At 44.6% G+C, this 24,091-nt stretch overlaps 2 protein-coding genes across 2 annotated transcripts in view; one reads left to right on the plus strand and one right to left on the minus strand.

Moving 5' to 3' along the window:
* Positions 1–6: 6 nt before the first annotated feature.
* Foxa1 (forkhead box A1) lies at positions 7–4,170 on the plus strand. Its single transcript, XM_004637067.2, has 2 exons — positions 7–167; positions 2,386–4,170. Exons 1-2 carry the CDS (start codon positions 96–98, stop codon positions 3,724–3,726), a joined length of 1,413 nt encoding a protein of 470 aa, XP_004637124.1. The 5' UTR covers positions 7–95; the 3' UTR covers positions 3,727–4,170.
* An 8,866-nt stretch (positions 4,171–13,036) lies between these two features.
* The window catches only part of Mipol1 (mirror-image polydactyly 1), a 349,459-nt gene continuing 338,404 nt past the window's right edge, over positions 13,037–24,091 (minus strand). Inside the window, exon 14 of the transcript XR_002822316.1 lies at positions 13,037–13,093. The gene's annotated coding sequence lies outside the window, so the exon portion shown is untranslated. The remainder of the gene's footprint in view (positions 13,094–24,091) is intronic.

The following is a 24,091-nucleotide window of genomic DNA, read 5'->3' on the forward strand; positions in this document are numbered from 1 at the left end:
CCGCGGCGCCCGCTCCCCTCCCCCTGTCCCGCGCCCCGCGGCCGCCCGGCGCCCGCCCGGGGCTGGATGGTCGCAGAGGGCAAGGTGGCTCCAGGATGTTAGGGGCTGTGAAGATGGAAGGGCACGAGAGCGGCGACTGGAACAGCTACTACGCGGACGCGCAGGAGGTGAGGGGCGGGACCCGCGTCGGGTGGCGGGAGGGCGAGGTGGGCGCGGGCCGGGGGCACCCGCGGGCTGGGGGCGCCGCTTCGTTGCTTCGCTCGCCGCCAGCCCGCCCGGCGACCGCTTGGGCCGCTCGCAAGGCAGAGAGTTCCGGAAACTCTGGGATCTGCACGGCGCGCGCTCAGGACTTGCTTCTGCCCGGCGGAGCCGGAGCCCAGCGCAGCCGGCCCGGGATCGAGGTTGGCGGGCGCCGGGCGGTGGCACGAGTTGGAAGCAACTCTGAGAGAGCGGAGCTCGCCAGCCGGACGGCCTCTCAGCCCCGCTATTTAATTCGCAGGCAGCCTCTGATAAAAGCACTCAGCCGCCAAATTAAGCCTCTCGATAATGAAGGGATTCCTAAAATTTATAAAACTTGTTCTTCAAAAGCCCTGTTTGGGGAGAAGCGTGAGCCTTCCGCTCGAGAGCCGCTGGGTGGCGCTGGCGGGAGCAGAATCTTTTTTCCAGACTCGGGTGCAAGAACCTGTTTCTCTTCATTGTCCCCTCAGTGGCACGTTCACGGGGCTTATTTTACAATGTGCACAAAAGGATTGCGAGGAAAACCAGGTCTGGACAAGACCACCACCATTTTTTCCTGGAAACAGCTGAAAATTACCCCCATAGACGTTTAGTTACCGTTATTGAAAACATTTACTGAAATGGCTTTAGATAATTTTTCGGAGAAAACTCCAGAGTAAAATAAACTTCACTGCGTGAAGGCAGCGAATAGGAAAAAAAAAAAAAAAAAAAACCGCCCAGAACCAGGAAATGTTTTCATGCCAATTCATTTATTTAGATTTATATACTCAAGTTCATCTGAGTTTACACACGCAGATTACAGGGTGTTCAGTCTTATTTTTAAAAATGAAATTTGCTGGTAATCACAAATTTAGAGGCATCATTGTTCTTATCAGAAAAGTAGTTTTTAATATTTCTGGGCTCCGTATTTTTAAAATGCGTAATGCATTGCCAAGTTGCTATCCATAAAGGTTTTCACTTGCTGATGAATTTTAAAAGGAGCTCACAATTCTTCCAGGGGTCTGATTCTGATGCAGTCTTCTCCACTCAGCAGTGAAGACCCCTATCGAAAAATGTTTCTTCCTCATTTAAAACTTCGAATTAGGAAGTAGAATAGCATTAAGAGAAAGTCGAGTTTGATTTTGAAAATGTGAATTATTCAAAGCTACTCAAGGTAGTCAAGAGGCCAAGCTTTGAAATGCTTAGCGGCAGCATGATCAGCACAGGAGGGAAAATAAAGCATTGCGGCAAGTTGTGTCACCTAAATTTTCAAACATTAGGAAACTGAATATAGGTAATAAAATCAATGGAGATGTTTGAATGGTTTTGCAGAGCTGTACATGTAAAGTCCTGTTAAATTTTATTTAGTGCAGTGACACTTTTACACACCCCTCCAAGTCCTTTTTGTTAATCTGTTTTTAATTCTTTTCCAAAACATGTTAACTTCTGAGTTCATTTCCTTTTTAATAGTCCCGTTGCTACTAGCTGGTGGAAAGCACTCCTAAATATAATGTAGGCCGAAAAGTCATCGTTTAGTAAAAACTCCTGAGACAATAAAGCCAATTGTTGAGAAATGAATGCTGAGGGGCCAGGGTAGGGGCAAGGGGCCACGGATGAATTTTGCTCTGTCAAATGAGAGTTTCCTGCATCCAGGGGGCCCACCTGCCTCGGGCCAGGTGGGCACAGAGCTGGCACCCCGTTGCTCAGAGGAGCCCACTGGCTCTTTAGGGTGAACCAGCCAAGAGTCAGAGGTTAATTCTGTTTTTGGAGTTTTAACCAAGATTTGTCCCAGAGGGCGCTTAGCCTAGGCTGTTCTGGGTGGAGACTTGGGATACTGCCTGGCAAGGAGAGAGGTCACAAAGGAGCCCTGAGAGTCGGCCTGAGCTGGCGTGTAAGGCGATTACAAGTCCTCTCCGGACTTGTTTTCTGGGAGCGCTTCTCTTTCAAACCTGCAGCGCTAGGTTTCTCCCCCTGTTTTGCAAGACATCTTTGCTCTAGCTGGGAAGGGTGCCCAACAGCTTGTCCTGGGAGGCTGGGGATGGGGGAAACAGAGTGACCCTTGCTTTTTGGAAACACTCTATGCCAGTCGGGGTTGCCCTGGCCGCCATCCTCCTGTGCCCACCGCTAACCCCGCCCTTTGGGGCCTCTCCCTTCGGTGTCCTGCTCCAGGCCTACTCCTCCGTCCCGGTCAGCAACATGAACTCGAGCCTGGGTTCCATGAACTCTATGAACACCTACATGACCATGAACACCATGACTACGAGCGGCAACATGACGCCGGCCTCCTTCAACATGTCCTATGCCAACCCGGGCCTGGGGGCCGGCCTGAGTCCGGGAGCGGTGGCCGGCATGCCCGGAGGCTCTGCGGGAGCCATGAACAGCATGACGGCGGCGGGCGTGACGGCCATGGGGACGGCGCTGAGCCCGGGCGGCATGGGCGCTATGGGCGCGCAGCCCGCGGCCTCCATGAACGGCCTGGGCCCCTACGCGGCCATGAACCCCTGCATGAGCCCCATGGCGTACGCGCCGTCCAACCTGGGCCGCAGCCGGGCGGCCGGCGGGGGCGATGCCAAGACTTTCAAGCGCAGCTACCCGCACGCCAAGCCGCCCTACTCCTACATCTCGCTCATCACCATGGCCATCCAGCAGGCGCCCAGCAAGATGTTGACCCTAAGCGAGATCTACCAGTGGATCATGGACCTCTTCCCCTATTACCGGCAGAACCAGCAGCGCTGGCAGAATTCCATCCGCCACTCGCTGTCCTTCAACGATTGCTTCGTCAAGGTGGCGCGCTCCCCCGACAAGCCAGGCAAGGGCTCTTACTGGACGCTACACCCGGATTCAGGCAACATGTTCGAGAATGGCTGCTACCTGCGCCGTCAGAAGCGCTTCAAGTGCGAGAAGCAGCCCGGGGCCGGTGGCGGGAGCGGGGGCGGGGGCGGTTCCAAGGGCGGCCCTGAAGGCCGTAAGGACCCCGCGGGCACTGGAAATCCCAGCACCGAGTCACCCCTCCATCGGGCTGTGCACACCAAGGCGAGCCAGCTAGAGGGCGCGCCGGCCCCGGGGCCCGGGCCCGCCGCCAGCCCCCAGACTCTGGACCACAGCGGGGCGACGGCGACAGGGGGCGCCTCGGAGTTAAAGACTCCAGCCTCCTCCACTGCGCCCCCCATAAGCTCTGGGCCCGGGGCGCTGGCGTCTGTGCCCCCTTCTCACCCGGCGCATGGTCTCGCACCTCACGAGTCCCAGATGCACCTGAAAGGGGACCCGCACTACTCCTTCAACCACCCCTTCTCCATCAACAACCTCATGTCCTCCTCAGAGCAGCAGCACAAGCTGGACTTCAAGGCTTATGAGCAGGCCTTGCAGTACTCGCCCTACGGTGCCACCTTGCCCGCCAGCTTGCCTCTCGGCAGTGCCTCTGTGGCCACCAGGAACCCCATCGAGCCCTCAGCCCTGGAGCCGGCCTACTACCAAGGTGTGTATTCCAGACCAGTCCTAAACACTTCCTAGCTCCTGGAACTGAAGGTTTGTCTTCATGACCATGCTGGTAGCAGGAAAGAGGGGGGGGAGGGGGAGAGGAAAAAAAAATCAGCAAAGGAAACCACCCATACCAAACCAACAACAGCATAGTAAAATCCCAACTTTTTTTCATGCACAAATTTTCCCTAGTGCAAAAGACTGTTACTTTTATTATTGTATTCAATACTCTCTGTGTATATTATTACAAAGACAACCAATCCTGCACCAATTTTTCCTGCAAAGTTTAATAATCCACAAGTGTCTGTGTGTGTGTGTGTGTGTGTGTGTGTGTGTGTGTGTGTATGTAATCTTCTTCCACATCCCCCTTCCCTCTTGTCCTTCTTTCCTCTGAAGATCCATTCTGTTCTGCACAGGGTTTATTTAAAAGAGAAAAAAGGAAGGAAGGAAGGAAGGAAGGAAGGAAGGAAGGAAGGAAGGAAGGAAGGAAGGAAAGGAGGGAAGGAAGGAAAGAAGAAAGGAAGAAAGAAAATCAAGTTTGTAAAATATTTGTGCTTTTTTCCCTCCTCCCCTGACCCCACTACATGAGTTTACAGGTCAGTGGCAATACTCTTAACCATAAGAATTGAGACAGAGAAGACACAAGTAGACACTGGAGGCTCTTCAAAGTATCAGAAGACAGGTTGTGCAGCAAGACATAAATAGATCACACACATGAGACCATTTGTTTCTCAGCTTACATTTCCAATACACTCAGCAGATGTTTCCAAATGAAACACACATATATTGTATATGGACTTAATCATGCTCAGATATGTAGACATCCTCCATGTATTTACATAATGGTAGAAGTAATAGATAGGTAATGCACATGGTTCATTTCAAGAGTTGCCTGACCAAGAAGTTACAAGCACCCTCCTCCTGTCCTTCCTGTCCATTTATGGCCCCAGGACTCTCTTCCCAGGAATTGCTCTCCTCAAGAACTCTGCTCCTTGCTTTGAAGCCTGCCATGGTCATGCCATTCTGAGGTCACTTTAAGTAGTTTTTGTGCATGTATACCATTTAAAGGATTTTTTCCCCCAGACAAAAAAAAAAAAAAAAAGGAATATCACGTAGTTGGGGCAGAGAGATGTTACTGAGAGTTCTTTCTCAAAGTTTGGTCCAAGATTCCCAGAACCTATTGATCGTGGCCATTTTAATTATTGCCATGGTGTGCTTGTTTCATCCAGTGTTGATGCACTTTTCTCATGGTGTTAGCATAGACAGACGGGTTTCATTATTATTCCTTTTTGCCTTCTCAATGTTAATTTATTGCATGGTTTATTCTTTTACAGCTAAAATTGCTTTAATGATGGTTAATATTACAAATTGAAAATGTTAATTTTTACCAATGTGATTGTAATTAAAATATTTTGATTTAGATAACAAAAATAATACAAGATTTTAAGCCGTGAAATATGTTCTTGATCATCTGCAGTTAAGAACTTTAAATAAATCAAATGTTAACAAAAGGATTCCTGTCATTTTCCTTCACTTAATTATAAAATCCAAAATGGATCTTCTGAATTTAATATTTCATTAATTATGGAACTTGATATAAATGACAAACAGAAAAGTCTAAAACAAAACTGCTTTGTCTATGATTTCAATGAACATGTAGTTAATAAAAAGCAGTGAAAAACACTCAAGGTGGAGAGATAAATTGACTTAATATTCCAAGAACTAAGAATTTAAAACATTCCTTATTCTGTGTACTGTTTATTTCATTTTAGTTATGGCCTTAAGCTATGATTCCCTTGAGTTTTTCCACGATGAAACCAAATATTATCTCCTCTCCAGAAATGCTGATCTTCCTTATCTGAGAGGCATTCAAGGGAATAAAATATCAGCTGTGGCTGATAAAATTAAGTTGTCTACCACAAAGACTCCTGAACACTCTCCTCTTGTGAAAAGAGAAATGAAACTCAGCCCCCGAGGTAGCTTTGGAGGGAGAGAGGGGAGTTAATTCAGGTCTATAGAGAAGCCATGTGCCCCCAGGACATTTCAGGCTAGCTGCTTTTTGTGATGGTATTTAAAAAAATATTGTTTCTAAAAAATTGTTCTACAAACTTAACGCTGAAGATTTGTTTGCCTTCTAAGAAGCTTTCAAACACAACTTCACTCCCCCCATAGTTGCATGGGATCACAAAATCATTAATCTCCTTTGATAGCAGGCTCACTTTCCAGTCCACCTATTTCTTTGTAAGTCTTGTTCGGATTGACATCAACAATAACAACACCAGCCCTAGCACAGGCTGCGCTGCTGCCTGAGCCCTGCGTATGAACTCCATCCTGGCCAGGGCTTGAACTTGGACAGCCTTCACTTTGATCGCGCCTCTCCACACAGCGACAAGATAAAAGAAGCTGTGTGAATCGCTTAATTATCACGTAATTGCCTCCCCAGATGAGAGGAGTGCCCTGTTGCACTTGAGAAAAATCTAGAAATCTCCACTCCCTTCTGCTACGGAAAGGAAGAGGAAAGCGAAATGACTGGTAGCGTCATTTTAAAACTTAATTTGGAGGCCTCATAAAGTCGTTAAAAATCCCGAGAGGAAAAAGCTTCCAATCTCTGCAGTATCTCACAGTTCCATAGCGGGTAAACGTCGGCCAATTCGAATTCCAAATGCAATATAAATGCATGAGCTTGGACCTGGGCCTGGGCCTTGCCCCCGACCCGCGAGCTGAGCAGCGTTGGCTTTGCCACTGCGTCCGCAGAGCCGCCCTCCTCGTGGCCACATTAGCAAGGTGCCAGTGCGCTGCCTCCACGCACCGGCTTAAATCGGCCTCGTCTCTTGCTCTTTTAGTTGGAGGAGGGGTTTTTTTGTTTTTGTTTTTTTTCTAGGTTTGCAGGTGAGGTGGGCTAGGTGCCCCAGGTTCAGGGCCGAGGCCACTGTGGAATCCTCCCTGCCCGGGGAGCTTCTCCTGAGCCTCTCCGACCGCTCACTCTGCACCCCTGGGCGCTGCGCACGGCGACCCGCGCGTCCCCACGCGGTCGTATAGGAGCCCAGGGCAGCTGGTTGCCGGGAGGAGAAGGGAGAGAACAGAGCCGCCAGCGTCTCGAGGTGACAAGAGCAGTTAGTTCTTCATTGTTTGGGCATTTTCTCCTCCTAGCGAATAAATCTTCTGTTGAGCCGCAGACCTAAAAGTCAACAAAGAAGGCTGGGCGCCTTGTTACCGTCCTGCGGCCCCCGCGGCCTGCGTCCCCAGCCGCTCCCGCTGCGTAATCCCTTCCTCGGAAGCCGCGACACACAAATGCCGGGGCGCCCGCAGCCGGGACGCCGCGCTCCTGGGCCAGGAGGAAAACATCTGTGGCTCGGAGAGGGGACAGGGACCCTCCCGAGCGCGACCCCAGCCCGCCCCTCCCATACAGGACTCACAGTCCCCAAATATCAGCACCTCGTATGCGCCCGCAGGCAGGGGCGGGAAAGGGGTGCTCCCGGCCCCCTCCTTTCGGGAATTTCGCCCGTGGTGGGGGAGGGGAGGAGGAACGAGCGGAGAAAACCCTCCCTCGACAGGAGCCGAAAGCTCCGGTGGCCGTGGCTCCGCAGGCTACGCCGCTGGGCAAACACTTGCGGAACAGGGGTTCACAGGTTTTGGGAGTGAATACAGTATTGGGGAGAATTTCAATTGTTACTTTCACCTTACATGAAGAGCGCAGGTCTGAGACATTTTTTATATAGTTTGAAAAGAAAAAAAAACAAGGGAGAGAGAGAGAGAGAGAGAGAGAGAGAGAGAGAGAGAGAGAAATAACTCACCAGTTTGATTCACCAGAAACTAAGCAGTTGAGAAGTGTACACGAGCAGATCTGAGTCCCGTCCCTGTTCTACAACAAGGCTGATGGAGTATTGAAAGCAAAGATAAAATTTAATTTCCCCTGTCCCTTGGTGAGTCCACCACACAGCAGAATAAACTGGCGAGAATTATTAGGAAGTGAAAACAAAATCCTATTAAAGTTCTTAACTTTTGTGTTCATTTTCAAAAGACTGCATACGTGATTTCGTTGAAAGTGTAAAACGTTTTTCTCAAAAGTCTTAACAGAGTTGATTTAACCATCTCAGGAAAAGATGCCTGGAGTGATAAAATTCTAAAACCTTGTTGTTTTGGCATTTCAAAAATTGATCTCAGTTTCATGAAAATGCTTATTAAATTTCTTGGCAAAAACTGCCGCAATCAATACAAATTCCTTTCAATGCAGACGAAAGTAGGAGACCTGGAGCCCAAATTAATTAACCTTTCCTCAAATCAATTGGTTTTCTGTTGATTTAGCAGTAATATTGTAGAACATTTAGCTATAATGTATTTTAATGCGATACCTCTATATGTCATGAGAAATAAAATCTTAATGAAAAAATTGCTTAAATTATTTGATACTTAATAAATTTGTAAAATAACATTCTGTCTTCAAGAATTAAATGTTAGTTGCTTACTTCAGTTGTGGCAAGGTGTGTTCTGCAACCAAATGCAGTGCAAGAGAATGTCTAATTACTCCGGGATAATTATGTGCAAAGGGGATCAGTTTTTAAGCGATCTTGAGCTAAATAGGTAATCAAATCATGTAGAATTTAAAAAATAAAAATGCCCTAAATTGAAAGAAAAGTTAGCATCAATAGATAGGAAGAGAAGAGTGTAAGAAACTGAAACAACATGGGAGATGTGGTAACCTTCATTTTTAGAAATAGAATGTACTTGGGTAAATAGAAAGTTTTTTAAAGTAGCCACGTGCAAATTTTATTTTTCACTTATGATGCTATTTCATGTATCCAAGGAACATTTAACAACAGATTGCTCTGAATCTGAGCATTTCTTTTTTCCCTAAAAGTTGTGTTTGCGTCTTAGTTGTCCCATTGGTGTTTCTGGTTTTAGTTTACAGCCCAGCTTGGTTCACTGAACTTTGCCCAGCTGGTTCTTGGATCTCCCCTCCCCTCCCCCCTTTTCTCTAGCCCTCGTTCTAGTGACAATTGCTGGGCTAGAGAATACCCACATAATTCTATTTTAACATGTGAAATCCATGCATGTTCCTATGACAAACACTTTCTTAAAATCCATGTTCTAGATGGCGTTCTTTTGCTGGCTAACTTCCTCATGCCTGCAATTAGGACAGCTGACTGCACCAAAGGGACAGCAAAAGCCTGGTGAAAGGGACCTTCCCTTCTCCCTAAAGTGACCCTTCCCAGACTTGTAGTCACTACCTGCTGACAGTCATGGGATCTCTATATTCTACTTAACAAAGGGTACAGGATGCAGTGAGTCCCTCAACATCTGGGCAGGAAGGGGCTTAGTGGAATGGTGCTCACAGACTTAGAATCCAGGTGGGACACTGGACAAGTCCCTGGTGAAATCGAGTTCAGAACCTGGCCTCTGAGGCCGGCGACAAGTGTGAGGTTGTCTTTCTACTTCCCTCGCTCTTTTTGACGATTACACTTTAGGGGCTTTTCCACACCCCCCACCCCCGACTTAGAAAAACAACCTGGAAATTCCCGCCAAGCATTGGCTGGAAGTAGGGAACAATGAATTAAAGTGGAAATCTTCCTAGTTTCTTCGCTCCCTCTCCTATGAAATCTTACTCCTTTGCTTGTCTACTCATGTTTTCGGGTCAGCTCCCCACCCCGCCCCCGTTTTCTTACCCCAAGGAATTGTTATTTTAACACACACACACACACACACACACACACACACACACACACACAATTAATGAGCAGAGACTGTAAGGGGCTTTGCGGCGGTTTGTTTTCGTTAAATGTTTAATTTTTAGGGCCCGCGATGCTCAAGGGAGGAAGTAGATGCCCACCTCCTGCTGTTCTCCTGGGGAGCGGGCTTTCCTTGCTTGGTTCGGGCGACTGGGGAATTTTGGAGCATTACCCGGCTCTAGGTCAGACCTAGGAGACTTGGGCTTCAACCCCGCTGCCCTGCTATAAACGCCCCACCCCGTAGCTGCTGCTCGTTGAGGAGCTGGATCTCCTGCTGGGTCCTCCAACGCCTTTCTTCTCTTCGGCAGAGGCCAGAGCAGCAGCTCAGTCCGCAGTGGCCTGTGTGGGAGTGCAGGGAACGGTCAGGGTTTCCTCTCCCTTCCTTGGCGTCACACCGCCTTCGGCAGACACGCGCTCCCTTTGTGTTATGCCCGGCTAATATATTAATGGGGCAGATAACCCGGGTCCTTCCGAGAGAGAGGAGGGCGTTGCAGATGCAGAGAGGGAAGTGAAGAGAACTGTGCTGACTGCTGACCCTTGGGCCACAGAACTCGGAGGCAGCCCAGGGCAGAGAGTACAGGGGCAAGAAAAGTTGAGAAAAGTTCACGCTGGGGCCTTGGAAGTAGACTTAATTGCCTGCACAAGTTTCCCAAACGGTGAGCCAAGACTAAAGCGCTGTCGTAGGCTCAGAGGCCAGCTGCTCCGAGCGCTGCACAAATTGACATAGCTGCTACGCCTGCCGCGGTGGTCGCCTCCCACGCCCTCCCCGCCCGTGTGCAGCGTGGGGTCCCGAGTCCCAGGTCCACAGAGGTCCTTCGTGCAGCGTGCGCCTTGATGGATTCCCGAGCTCTACCTAAGCCAAACAGCCTCAGTGTTGGGTCCCAGTGGATGAAAAGAAAGCCTTCCAAGCATCTCGGCCTGTTGCCCTTACCAGGACTCCTGTTTTGCCCATCCTCACCCCAACAGGGCGGTGTGGTTCCTGGTCTGAGACCTTAACCCATCAAGCACTGATGGAGCCCTGCGCTACTTCTCCAAGTGGGATGGAGGAGCCGTGGATGCAGCTCGAGGCCCGAGGTCCCCGGCACCGAGCGCCGGCCTGGGTCCTCTCCCGGGGCGAGCCCCTCCCCGCCAGACTGTGTCCGGGCGCCCGGGACATATGCTGCCCGCAGTCCGCGGCCCGACTTGGTGCTCAGGGCCCAGGCTGTTCTCAGCGCATCAAAAGCCCGGGCTTTCTTCAGCCGTATGGGCCGCGAGGTGAACAACAATGCCCGGGCCCCTTCACTTCAAAAGCGGCGATCAGGGGAAAGACTCCCCCAGAGTTCCCCCCACCCCCGCCTTTCATTTCTAGTAAAAAAAAAAAAAAAAAAAAAGCATCAGCAACTCCAGGGCCCGGGCCAGCCTAATGCCCTTTGATGGGGATTGAATTCATTATCTCCAATAACACAATTGTGCTTGGCCAACGAAAAGAGCAAAGCAGGGCTCTATCCAGCCGGAGGGGCCCGGCCAGGCGGGGTGGGCGGGCGAGACGCGCTCTCGGGTACGCGCACCAAGGAAGACCCTGGAACTGCGCCCCTGGGCTCCCGCGTGCCACCCGCGGAGGGGGTGGTTTGATTTCTTTTCCGTTTCTAAAGTCGCAACCACCCCCAAGGGCGGCCCCGCGGGCTGGGTGTTTACTTTCCCCTTTCCCAGCTTCCAGCTTCGGGGCGTCCCAGGCAAGCTGGGCACAAGGGCTGCCCGCGCCCGGGTGAACGCGTCGGGCTCTCCACTTGCCGGCCGCGGCGGCTCGAGGCCAACTTTACTGCCAACCTAGCTCCTCCGATAAACCCGGGCCCCTCTGGCAAGGCTCTTCCCATGGGCTTTCACGCCAATTTTCTCCAAAACGCGACTCAGGAGCTTGGGCCGACTGGCCAGACACCCTGTCCCGCATCTGGCTGCAGACGTCGGGGTTCTGGGCGTGATCCGCCTCCTCCTCCAGCCCTGGGACACTGCCCAGGACCGTGACCTGATTGAAGGGCTTCCTCCGGGTTCCGCTGCCATTCCGCCCTACCAGCCACCTTCAGCCCTGCTTCTCTGCTCTTTACAGTGCACGGAAATGAAAACACTACAGCAGGCATTATCAAGAGTCAGGCGCCTTGACCTTTCTCTCTCTCTCTCTCTCTCTCTCTCTCTCTCTCTCTCTCTCTCTCTCTCTCTGCAAGCGAGAGAGCTAATGAGAAAGAGAGAGAGAGACAGAGAGAGAGAGAGAGAGACAGAGAGAGAGAGAGAGAGAGAGAGAGAGAGAGAGAAACAGTGACAGACAGACAGAGAGACAGACATAGAGACAGTGACAGAAAACAGATGCAATTTGATCATAGACAGACAGACAGACAGACAGACATCTAAAATACCAGTCCAGGTCAACACTGAATATGTTTCTTGCACAATTCTACTTTCCCCACCATTGCTGGGGAAAGTATGTGCTGCAATTTTATTTCAGTCATATAAAGAATAATTTAAAAAAACCCAGAATCTAAAGTACTTTTCTTTCTTCACAAGAGTAAAGAAGGCAAATACCCTGAGGTAGCAAGGGTAGATTGTTCACGCCTCTCCAATTAGCATGATGATGCCAACCTGCCAGCAACTGATGCTTCACCTTTCTCTAAAAGAATGAGAACCAGTACGTGTTATAGGAGAAACTTCTGGACTTATGCATTTATGCATCCATCTTCACAGAAACACAGATATGCTGATATTGAGGGACATTCATTAGACCTTTTTATCTGCAAGATAGTTCCTGCATCAAGGGAGCAATAAACTGGGAGAAATCTAGAAAAGTGCTTCAGAGTTAACATTTTTGGTTAGCTATTACTCTCATGAAGAGATGCAGTGATTTCATTATTTTATCCCTTTCCTCATAAAGTAAAGTGACCTTAACAAATTTACCTCATGGAATTCTGACAACAGCCTTCGTAAGTGCTGGGAGGGGGAGAAGTGATTCCAACTGTGGAAAGTTAGATCATAGAATTAGCCTTCAACTCTTCCTCCCTTTTTCTTCTCTTTCTTTCCGTCTGGTAGAACAGTATCCTGGATATAGTTTACACTAACACATGTATTTACTTTTGTGAACTCTTCATGATTTTCATTTACCTCTGGAAAATGTAAAATGTTTACCTTGCAGATATTTTGGAAGTCTGATATACAAGTCTGTGGAAAATTGTATTCTTCAGTTGAGTTTTAAACTCCAGACTACAAGTTATTAAAAATAAGTGACTTCTCTGAATCTTTACACTACTTTTTCTTAACTTATAAAAAAGCTATTTTCATCTTGGTGACTGCTTTGCACAGAGTGTAGTGACTTACTTCAATTACTTTTAATAAAATGTCTTTTGCACCATCAAGTGGCAGTTTAATCTTTGCCTTGAATTGTCACACACAAATTCCACACCTCAAGGACTGCTGTGCCTCCTTTGCATATTCATGATCAAAGCTCAGACTGATGGAAAGAGAAAGACACTTATACCAGGTAAAGATGGTAGTGATTTCAATTTTGCATATTAACAATTCAAAGAAGAGTTCAACATAATACGTACAATTGGAATAAGTTATATGTAGTATAGCTATGTGGAAATCGCTTTTCATGATATTTTGGGTATTTCAGAATAACTGTACTCTGGATGTAGTATAAGAGCCAGTTCCTGGAAAAGAACAAATCAAAAAACCAAAAGAGGTTTAATATGATGCTGACATATATTCCCAAAACCACAGAAGCCACAGGACAGTGCTGTGGTTTATCACATAAACATTTCATCTAGTGTCAGAACACACAGACTGGATCACGTGACTTCACTTGAGCAGGCCACTGTGGGATAGGATTGGATGAATTACTTAACAAAAGGGGCTATGGTTTTTATGTTGATGTTTTTGGCTTTGGAACAGAATTGTGAAGGAAGATGTAGAACACTTCGTGAGGAGTGAGAATACAGTGTTCACCTAGGTAGAACTGAAGCACACTTCAACCTTGAGATTCACTGACGTACAGGTTCATAGAGAATGGTGACCCAAAAGATCTATTATGTCTTCTAGTTCACTCATTTACAAGGTTGATCTCCTCAGAATATCCCCAAGCCAGGTACAGGACAGACCTAAATGTCAAGAATTGAAGTCCTCCTACTTCTGGAGTTTAGCCACATCATTGGGAAGCTCTGTGTTTCTGGTGTAAAATATCTTGCCAGCTGAGTTGACACCACAGGCTACACTTATCCCTTGAGTTACAACATTTCTATGAAGCAGGCACTTGGAAAGGAAATCCTTATTTCATTGGTAAATAATTCACATTGGAACCATAGTTATGGATTGTGAGTTAAGAGGGAGAGGAAGCAAGAAAGGATCCTCACTGCATTCCATTCACCTGGCTCATAAGGGAGAAAATGGGAAGGGGAAAATTGGAATTGTAATCAACATGAAAGGTTGTAAGGGCCCCAGTGATTCAAAGAGTAAGGTTAAGGAGGTAATAATATTATAGCCTATAAAAATTCACCAAGTACAAAACCTCAAAGATACTATTGCCCCCCAGCTGGCTATTGAGCTCTGGGAGGGTCTCAAGTTCTACTTAATTCTTTTTGTTTAGTTTTTGGTTTTTGTGCCAGGAATTGAACTTGGGACCTTGTACTTACCAGACAAGCAGTGCACAACTGAGCTGTATCTCCAGCCCCTCTACTTAATTCTTGATTCATATAATAGTTGATAGTGTTGTGTTTTATTTAATTTTCTATATAATGAGAACATTTTTAAATGGTCAAGGAGGTTTTAATAAAGTTTTGATTTTTTTATGATTTGTATGGAACATATATTTAAAATCATATGTTGATTTAGAGTTGTTACCAGATGATGCTGTTTGGGGAATAACATGCAATTTTAAGAATAAGAACAAATTCACTTTAACAGAGTAACACAGAGCTTTTTCTAGTTTACTAATTTTCAGCACCAACAAAAGAAATGTAACCAGCATTCAGTTTGAAATAGGAAAACTGCAGACCATAGTGAGATTTTTCCTGCTACACACAAGACCTTTAAAATTGTATTTATCACACGGAGTAATACACAGTGAAAAATGTGCTTAGACAAAAAGAAAGTATTTCAAATGCAACATGGTAACTTCCAGAGAAAAGGAAAACAGATTGTCTGAGAAATGTAAGGGATAAAGGGCGAGGGATCAGGTAACGCGAGATGCCTCATAGCAGAAGGTGTTGGGCCACGTATAGAGGCAAAGACCAGGAGAATGAAGGAGTGAGAGATGGGGCCGAAGCAAATTAGCTGGGGAGAGCTAGACAGAGTGTTCTGAGGAAGAGCCAGGCGTGAAAAGATTTGGTGTCGTCATAGCAACGGGCTCGGCCCTGCTCCCCCTGAAGCCCATTCAGCTCTGAGCTGCCGGAACACGTTTTTAATTAAAGCGTATAAAAGTTGTTTTGTAAGGACTTCTCCTCATCCGATAGATTTCAAAATGGTTAATCAGGCTTCATCTCCTTTTGATGCTCACAAGAGCGTGGGCGAGAGCATGCACAGAAGCTGCGACTGCCGTGGCCGCTGCTAAGTGAGTTATCTTTCAATCACACCTAATACCAGCAAGGAGCAGGGCATCTCGCTGTTTAGATACACGTAAACAGAGCGTGGAGGCAGGAGCATGGAGCCTGTTGGCACAACAGTGAACAGGAGCGTTACTTTTCTTGGCTGTGGATACTATGATATTCCACCTTCAGCAAGACTGTTGTCCGTGGGTAATGTTCTGCTTAAGCTTCTGAAAGCAGCAAGGTTCTCCCCCACTTTGGAAGATGCAGGCCAAAAGTCAAAATAAAAGTCACAAATTATTTGTATTAAGTAATATTTAACTGAACATGAGTATTCCAAGAAAACTGCTCCATTCATATAAAAAATGACACCACATAACTAAAAAAATAGATTTAAAGAACTCTCAAATATCCTGTAAATTCATGAATTTGTGATGTATAGCAAAAGTTGCATTTTGTTCTTTAATAGAATTGGCAATCTAATAGATCACAGTGACTTTGGCTAACACTTTTTAGGTGATTTAAAACTTCTCCAGGCTCTTTTTTTTTTTTTTCCTTTCTCCTAAACCTTGGTAGAAGATGAGTTTGTTTCTAACTTCACAGAAAAAGAAGAAAAGCAAGTGATTTTCCCTGCCATCCATTCCTTCAGTTGCCTTCCATTCCAACTCATTTCTATTTCTATACTAATATATTCTCCATTACATCTGGGAGGGAAAGGAGCCCTGCCCCTTTCTGAAGGCAAGCGTAGCCACCAAGCAATTTTCCTGAACACCAGCTTGGAGGAAGCCACTGTGTACCCACAAAGAGGTGAGACAGAACAAGCATTACTTCATAATTTTGGCTAAGCATGGCTAAAAACAAGGTAACTGCAGAACACAAAAATAGCAAACATTTTCCCACCTCCACCAAAAGGAGTAAAGTTACTTCTTTGCAGTTTCAGCTTTGTTCTAGTCTTCTTTTTCTGGTTCAGATTCATGAAGTTACTCCTCACAGAATTATCCTTGCACACTGACAGTTTCCAATGTAGAGTTTTACTTTCTGAACCCTCCCTCAAACCACCTAACACAAGCCCCATCCCTGCAATGAGACCTCTCTAACACCCTCTGACTGACAAGCCACACAGTCCCAGCGCTGTGTGGTCTCCTTTCTTTGCAATGAGCAGTACACTCAACCTGCTCAACTCAGACGTGCTGCTGCTGGTCTTTGGCCAAAGTGCACTGTCACTTTCTTTGTACCATTGTTTCCAAGGCTTGAACCACCACATATAGCCAGCTGGAAACTCACCTGTGTCTTTTGACAATTTCTATTCATGTGTACAAGGTATTTAAAAAATATTCAACATATATAAATTAAATCACATTCCTTTCAGTAATAAGGCACTCTTCCTGGCTTCAAAGTTTCATTTTTCTTAGTCATTCAGGCTAGAAAAGTCATAGTTACCATTGTGATATCTCTTAGTGCGCAGACATCTGCAATCAATTAATACGCCTGTCAATAATCTCCATCACCCCAACCTCTCCTTCCTTACCACTTGAAAGGTCACAGTGTTAGTCCATAGTGCTGTCCATTATCTGATAAAATAGCCTTCAGACTCTCTCTGGCCAGTTTCTGCCTGTGTATCATTTTTTGATTAATACTCTGAATAATAAATTTGAAGGAATGTAGACAAGTCCTAATCTCTTGAGGGTAGAGTTTTCTCAGAGGTAAAATTCGGAATTATCTGAAAAAATAGCAAGATTTGCTTCCCTTGGAAAAGATAATAGCAGCACACGTGGAGTTGTACTGGTCACCACAGGACTGCATCTCATGTGTGAGGAAGTGTTTGGGAAATAGAAAAATCACGTTAATTTAGAACATTCTGGATACAGATGAGAACTAAACTACACCATGAGAATGTTTGTCCATGGAATGAAAGATTTCTGTTACAACTGTAGGATATTATAGTTATTTCAAGCATGTGTGAGAGAGACTAGCTTGTGATTAGAGGAGTTGTAATTAGAACCAAAAGGTAGAAACTAAATGATGACAAGGGTCAGCCAGATAGTTCAGTGGATTAAAGCACCTGCTTAGGCAGACTCAGGGACAAGGGTTCATCCCCAGCATGCTGTGCTGGCCCTTCCCCCGGGGTGCACTGAAATGGTGATTGAGACTAGGAGTAGTGGTGTGCACCTGTAATCCCAGTGCTTGGGAGGCTGAAAACAGGAGGATCACTACGTGTCCTATCAGTGCAGTGAGACCTTGAACTAAATACATATGAAAAAAGAAATTAGACAATGACGTATTACAGCTCAAATAAAGACATTGGTGACATGGTTACAGACTGAGTAGGTCACCTCAGGAAATAGTGAGCTTCTCAACTCTGAGCTTTGTTCATGGAGTACATGACCATTGGGATAAATGTGTTCCTCAGTCTTAGGCTTTATTTATTCAGGTGTGGTCACTTGACTTTCCATGGCAATAAATATGTTTACTTTGAACCAAATGTACCTTTTATTTCATGCAGTTTAGAATTTTGGAAACAGTCAGTACTCCTTTGTTTTATCTTACAAATTTATCCTTCCTGTTCCTTTCCTTCCTTCCTATATGAGCCTGATTTTGCTTGTGAATCTCTTTCTTTTTGTCTAACCAGCTTCCTTTAGGTTATCATTCAACGGAATGCTGCTGGTGGAATCCTCTCCCACACTTCCCCAGTCATCTAATTCCAGGTTTTTGGTTATTGTACTTGCAGAACTTTAAAGATGATCCCCCTGCCCACTGGATTTTGTTTCTATAAGAAGTCAGCTGTGAATTTCATTCCTACTGTTTTGATACTAATATTTCTTTATATTCTGTTTTTCTTTGGAGTCTCTGGTTGTTTCAAACTCTGGTTGGTCATCTCTGGGTCCAGTTTTGTTGACTATTTTATCTTTTCATATGATCATTTATCTTTTTCATGCCTCTCCTATTTCTTTAAAAAATGAAATGTTAGATATTTTGTATAGAGAAGGCTGAGACTGAAGTAAATGTCCTGTAATAGGAACTGTCTTTTCTTTCAGGATATTAATGTATGGTTTGGGTCAATCTAGTCAGCACTTGAGGTGAACTGGATTTTCTTCAGTGCTCAGCTGACCTGAAATCCCTCCAGCGGTGCTCTGCTTTGCTATAATGTTCCCAGTATGAGGCCTGGAGTATTATGCAGAGTTTTTCTATTTCCCTGATCATCTCTGGGATTTCAGGAGTCCTCTTGTCAGCAGAACAGGAGTCTCTTCTCACATTTCAGCTGCTCTCCCCACAGTAGCTGCAAGCCTCCTAGCTGGGGACGGGATGGGTGCTAGCTCTCCTCCTCACAGTCTTAGGGAAGTGCTGTGTGCCTGAGCTTCCTCCTGGAGCAGGCTCTGCTTCCCAGTCCACGTAAGGGCTATGGCACAGACAACTGCCCTACTTCTTTCCAAATTCTACTTTGTGTTGATGAGTATCTTAGGTGGGACTAAGTTTCTTCCTTCAAAGTACTAACTGACAGAGCTTTGCCTGGGCCAGCATGGCAGAATTCCCACTCCTCTCTGAGTAGCACATAGAGCTGGGTCAGATCCTAGCTGTGAGTACATCTCTTGCCCTACCCACTTGGTGCATGCTCTTTGCTTCAAATCCTGGAAGAGAGCCATAGAATAGGTAGATTTTATGCGTGTTTCTAGCTGCAGCTGTTTCTGCTTTGAGCTCCTCGTTAGAGGCCTGGAGCACGGGTGGACGTCTCCGGGTTCTCTTGCTTTGTCCTCAGATCCTGCCCTGCTCGCGTACTTTCTCCTGAGCACCCAGGAGAGGCCTCTGCGCAGGGTTAGTGTGGGCAAACACCACGTCTCACATGCACCGCTAAGGCTTTGTTAATTTTGTTTTTGTCTCACCCACTTTATGGCTACGACCTTTCCTCTCGTGTTCTGCCAAAGATGAGACAATTCATCTTTAGTGTGAATCCCCATGCCTGACATTTTTTTTTCTCACCTTTAAGGAAAATGTGAGATTTTCTTTTGGAGGTAGGGCTATGCCTCCAGTTTTTTTTTTTTTTTTTTTTTTTTTTTTTTTTTTTTTTTTTTTTGCGGAACCAGGGATTGAACTCAGGCCCTTGCACTTGCCAGGGAAGTGCTTATTCTACTAAGCCATCTCCCCAGTCCCCTCCGTTTGTTTTTAAAGCTTTATCATTCTTATTTATTTTTATTTTAATTTTTTGTATTTTAGGGAAGGCTCTATAGGGTGTTCAGGGTCTCCCTGCTAGATCGGACTAGATCGGACTCATACTGATCTGCCTGTTTACAGAATCCCAAGAGCTGCGATTATAGGTGAGCACCACCACGCCCAGTCTCAATGGCCATCTCAGTGTGCCTAGAGGACGGGGCCCATATGGCAGGCCTGGGGATTGAACCCCCAGCCTCTGAACCTGCTTGCGCAGTGATCCTTTAATCTGGTGAGCTACTCGGTTGGCCCTTAAAGCTTTATCTATTTTTTAAACAGTGTTACTATTGTGTGCCTATGTGTAGTTTATCTAGGTTTGTAGAATCCCTTGATTAAGAGGCATGATAGCTTTCATTATTTATGGAAAATATCTTTTTATATATTGACGTTACTGCATTTTTCTGTCCTAGTGTAAGAGAAAACTGCCTCCCCATCCAGTATGCTTCAGTTTCTTAGTTGCCCAGGTAACTGTTTTCAGTTCTAGTTGTTTTTGTCTCTTACTAACGGCTAGTCACTATGATGCACATTGTGTGAGCCAACCCCCAATTGACAAGCCATTCTGCCTCTGTACTTCCTGCTTGCTTATCGCATATAAGCCTGAGACCACCAGAGATCTGGGCCTGAGGTGCTGGGAAGGATACCAATCAGCCTGCCAATATAAATACATCTGCCAACAGCTCCTGGCTGTCATCTCAGCATTTCTGCTTGCTGTTCCTGCTTGCTGTTCCACCAGGACTGCAACTACACACATGATAAACCCCATGCCACCTACCACATGCTTTTACTGTATTTCACCCATTTTCCTTTTTTTTTTTTCTCTCTCTCTTTCTCTTCTCCAATTGGATGTTTTCCACTGGCTTCTCTTTCCATTACTGAGTCTACTTTTCTGAGAAATCTAATCAGCTACTAAAACTATTGAGCTTTTTTTTTTTTTTTATGTGTTTAGTACAGGATCTCACCATACAGATCAGACTCATAGTGATCCTCCTGTTTACAGCCTCCCAAGCACTGGGATTCCAGGCGTGTGCCACCATGCCCGGTCTCATTCGCAGTCTCAGCGTGCCCTGGGGGGCTGAGCTGGCATGTCACAAGGGGGCTCGAACCCTAGTCCCTGAATCTCCCTAAGCAGGCATTTTAATCTGCTGAGCTATCTTGCCAGGCCCAAACTGCTGAATTCTTCATTTTAGTTGTTATACTTTTTAATTCTAAGATTCCTGTTGAAGTCTGTGTCTGATAACTACAATATCTGTATCACATGTGAGTCTATTTTTGTTTTATTTTATCTTATATTTTTGGTGATTTAACTTTATTTCCTGGCATGCACAGCTGATTATTTCTGGTTGGATGATAAATATTGATTCTGAAATGTAGTAGAGATTCTAGCTGATGAAGTTCTAGATTTTCTTTTTTCTTTTTCAATTTCTGATAGAGTTTAGGAATATTACTTTGAGATAGCTGAGGCTGGTCTGCTTATAATTAGTGCCTACTCTGGTGGCATAGCATTTGTAGAATCTGTTTTAAAAGCTGAGTCATTCTTCTTTGGTGAGTCTTGCATTCCAGCTGTGTGTCCTTGGGTCATGGGACTGGCAGACACTCTCTTTGGCTTTTTACCTTCTTAGTAATTATTTTTGTCTATTGTTTTATTTCCCTGTATCTTGTTTTAAGACTCCTAGAAATCAGAGAAAAAATTGCACATAGAATATTGGTCTCTACTCTCTAGGCTTTTTTCTCTTAATCTGCCCATTTATGTTGTAACTGCTTAATTTAACCCTATACTTCACTTTTTACATTTCTTGAGACCCTATACTTCTAAAAAATGAAGTATAAGGTTAAATCAAGCAGTTACAACATAGCAGATTACCACAAGCTAAAGACTGTTGCAGTCCTTATGCTTCTGTGCCCTGATATTGGCATCAGCAAATAGACCAGAGGAAAGTGCGGTTGTGGACGCAGGACTCACCCACCTCCGTGTTTTCCCAGGGTGCTGGCCTGCAGGTCTTGGCAGTACTGGTTGTTCTCCAGAGCTTCCATATTTTGTTTGATTTAGCTTTGCATTTTGTCCTGCTTTTATAGTTATTCTTAGGAGGCAAATTAATCTGACTGTAGCAACTCCAATTATAGCCAGAAGCAGAATTTATTTCCCTATTATATTCTACACCGAAGTCTCTATTCATCATCTTGGTGATTTTTTGAGGTCCTTTTAATTCCCTTGAGTTCAAACCTTATAGTCACTTTCTTATCCGTATTTTGTGGGCTGGCATATATTTAGGGACACAGTTATGGTAGCATTCATTTTTCTATAAACTTTGATTAGTCAATAAAAATTACCTGGGTTTGTATTGTAATTCTAGAAGAGCTGAAGATCTTGGTGCTATTTAATCCAGTATGTTTGTTTTACCTAACGGGCAGAAAACCACAGATTAACATCACTATGAAGAGCAAACCTTCACACTCACAATGCATCTTAGTATATAGCATTGCAGTGGGAAGCTATGCAGTTTAGATAGTGCCCAAAACTGTGGAGAAAAATTGAATAAATATTCATTTGATGCAAATTAATATAATAATTTTCTAAAAGGCCAGAATGAAGAATTGATACACAAAGTTGATTAAAAAAATCTTTCCTGATAGTTAACTATACTGGTGGAAATGAAGAGGTAGAATGTCCTAGAGCAAAGGATATTGTAACCTAGAGATTGTTGCTAAATATTAAGAAGATAGAAAATTAGAGAAGATACTAACTGTGTTAGCATGAAATAGTTTCATAATGTCCACTGGAAAAGGAGAAAATTGGAAAGGAATATAATTTGAATTTCTGTTCAAGGTAACACATGCACTGAGGGTTCAAAGAAGGAAGTTGTAGTATGGCTATCAGGTCTGTGCTGTAGTAAGGATGTAGTTGGCAATGGAGTCTGGGAAGCTATCAAAAAAGCAGAAAAGAAATAGAAGAATAAGAAGCCAAAGCAATTCATGATAAAGTAGTTGTTCAAGTCCTAAGACACTTGCCAGAAAGATTCATGTCACTGCTATTATACAAGTGGGATACAAATTATCCATTAACACTCAAAGAGAAAATCCATTTGCTACCATTCATTAACACCTAATTGTGCTGTGCAATATAAAATTCCATACTAAACCTTCTCAGAGGCAGCGGGCAAGAAGAGTTGGAAAGTGATTTCCTGGAGTCTGTAGTCCATGTCTACACCTCCATTTCTACATTCACCTCTTGGTTCACTGCCACGTGGGTTTTGTTTCTCATTTTAGTAGAAATCGATCTGACTGAAGTTACCAGTTTACTCAGGAAGAAGAGGCAGGAAGGAGAAGCCCTGAAGCCCAGGAGTTGGAAACCAGCCTGGGCAACAAAGCAAGAGCCTATCTCAACACAAACAAACAAATAAACTCTTAAACGATCACCTTAATTGCCAGTCCCAGTGGAATATAGCTCAAACACTATCTCCTTGGGGGAAGACTTCTGTAATCTCACAGACATGGTAAGATTCCCTTTCATGTGTTCTGTCAAAACATTCTCAGCATATCTTTATTACGGCACCTACGACACCTTATTGTGACTATTTACAGCTGTGTCATTCCTTCTGGATTTTCATGAGGTCAGAGTCTGTCTTACTCAACTTTGTATCCCTAGCATCAGGTATGGCATTGAGTGGATTATTAATAAAATAAACAATATCACTTTGTCATTATTACTTTCAAACCCTCTGCAAGGCATACTTGCAGAAAAAAATATTGAAGACTTTCAAATATAACCAGATTAAATATAACTAAGATGGAGATATTTCCCCTGAAAACATTACTTTTATCTTTTCTTATACTGTGCATTAACTGTAATTGTAAATCATGAAATAATATGATGAAGGCCTGGGCATTTTACATTTACTCCTTTTATCCTACAACTCCCCACCTATTGCCACAATTTACTATCCATACTTCTGACTCTATGAGATTGTGATTTCACTGGATAAAGACCTTATTGGCTTGGTTAATTTTAAGAGTCTCTTTTCAGATTCAAATATACCTAAAGCCCAATTAAAATAAATACCTGATATGTATGGACATATTATTTTTAATTTTATATAACATGGTTCTTTCTACTAATATGGCTAATAGTTAAGCAATGTTGTTCTTGGTCAGAGAAGAAACTCAGCATTTTCATCCTTGTAATTTAAGAGTGAAGACTACCTTTCTATACTTTTATAAATGCAGACACATTCTTGTTTTTATTAATTAATTAATTTGTCTTTCTTTGTGGCCAGCTTAGCCCACCCTGGGGGAAGAAGGCTATCGCAGCATGTGGTGCCAGGGGTTGAACCGTGGTCTCTGCACTCGCCTAAGCTTGCCTAAACAAGTGCTTTATTCTGCTGAGTTATCACACCAGCCCTTGTAGTCTGTTTTTAAAATTCAGTTTTGCAAACACTTGAGGATTTACTAGCAGTGATTCACATGGCAATTTTGAACTATATTTGCTTTTTTCTCTGCCTTTTGCTCTTTTTTTTTTTTTTTATGGAACCAGGGATTGAACTCAGGCCCTTCCGCTTGCCACTTATTCCACTGAGCCATCTCCCTGGCCCCCTTTGGTTGTCTTTTTTACCTATTGCCAAGTTGTTTCTTCCAAACTATCAGCAGTCCTATATTTTTCATTAGTTTCTTCAATTGTTTGAAATCTTATTTCCACATGTAACTATTTTCACTTCTCCTATTACCTCATTCATCTGTTATTTTGATCATTTAACTCCAGTGAATGATATTTCTATGACTATAGCAGAACCATTAATGAAAGATAAAACTATACAAGCAACTACAAATGCAATGAAGATGTTCATCCAAAATAGTCTTTGGAAAAAATTGGGAACAGCACTTAATAAGCTAACAACAGGTATAAGAACTGTTATCTTTTTTTTTTTTTTTTTT

This window comes from Octodon degus, unplaced genomic scaffold (assembly GCF_000260255.1).
Source record: "Octodon degus isolate 3935 unplaced genomic scaffold, OctDeg1.0 scaffold00086, whole genome shotgun sequence".
In the NCBI taxonomy this organism is placed as follows: Eukaryota; Metazoa; Chordata; class Mammalia; order Rodentia; family Octodontidae; genus Octodon; species Octodon degus.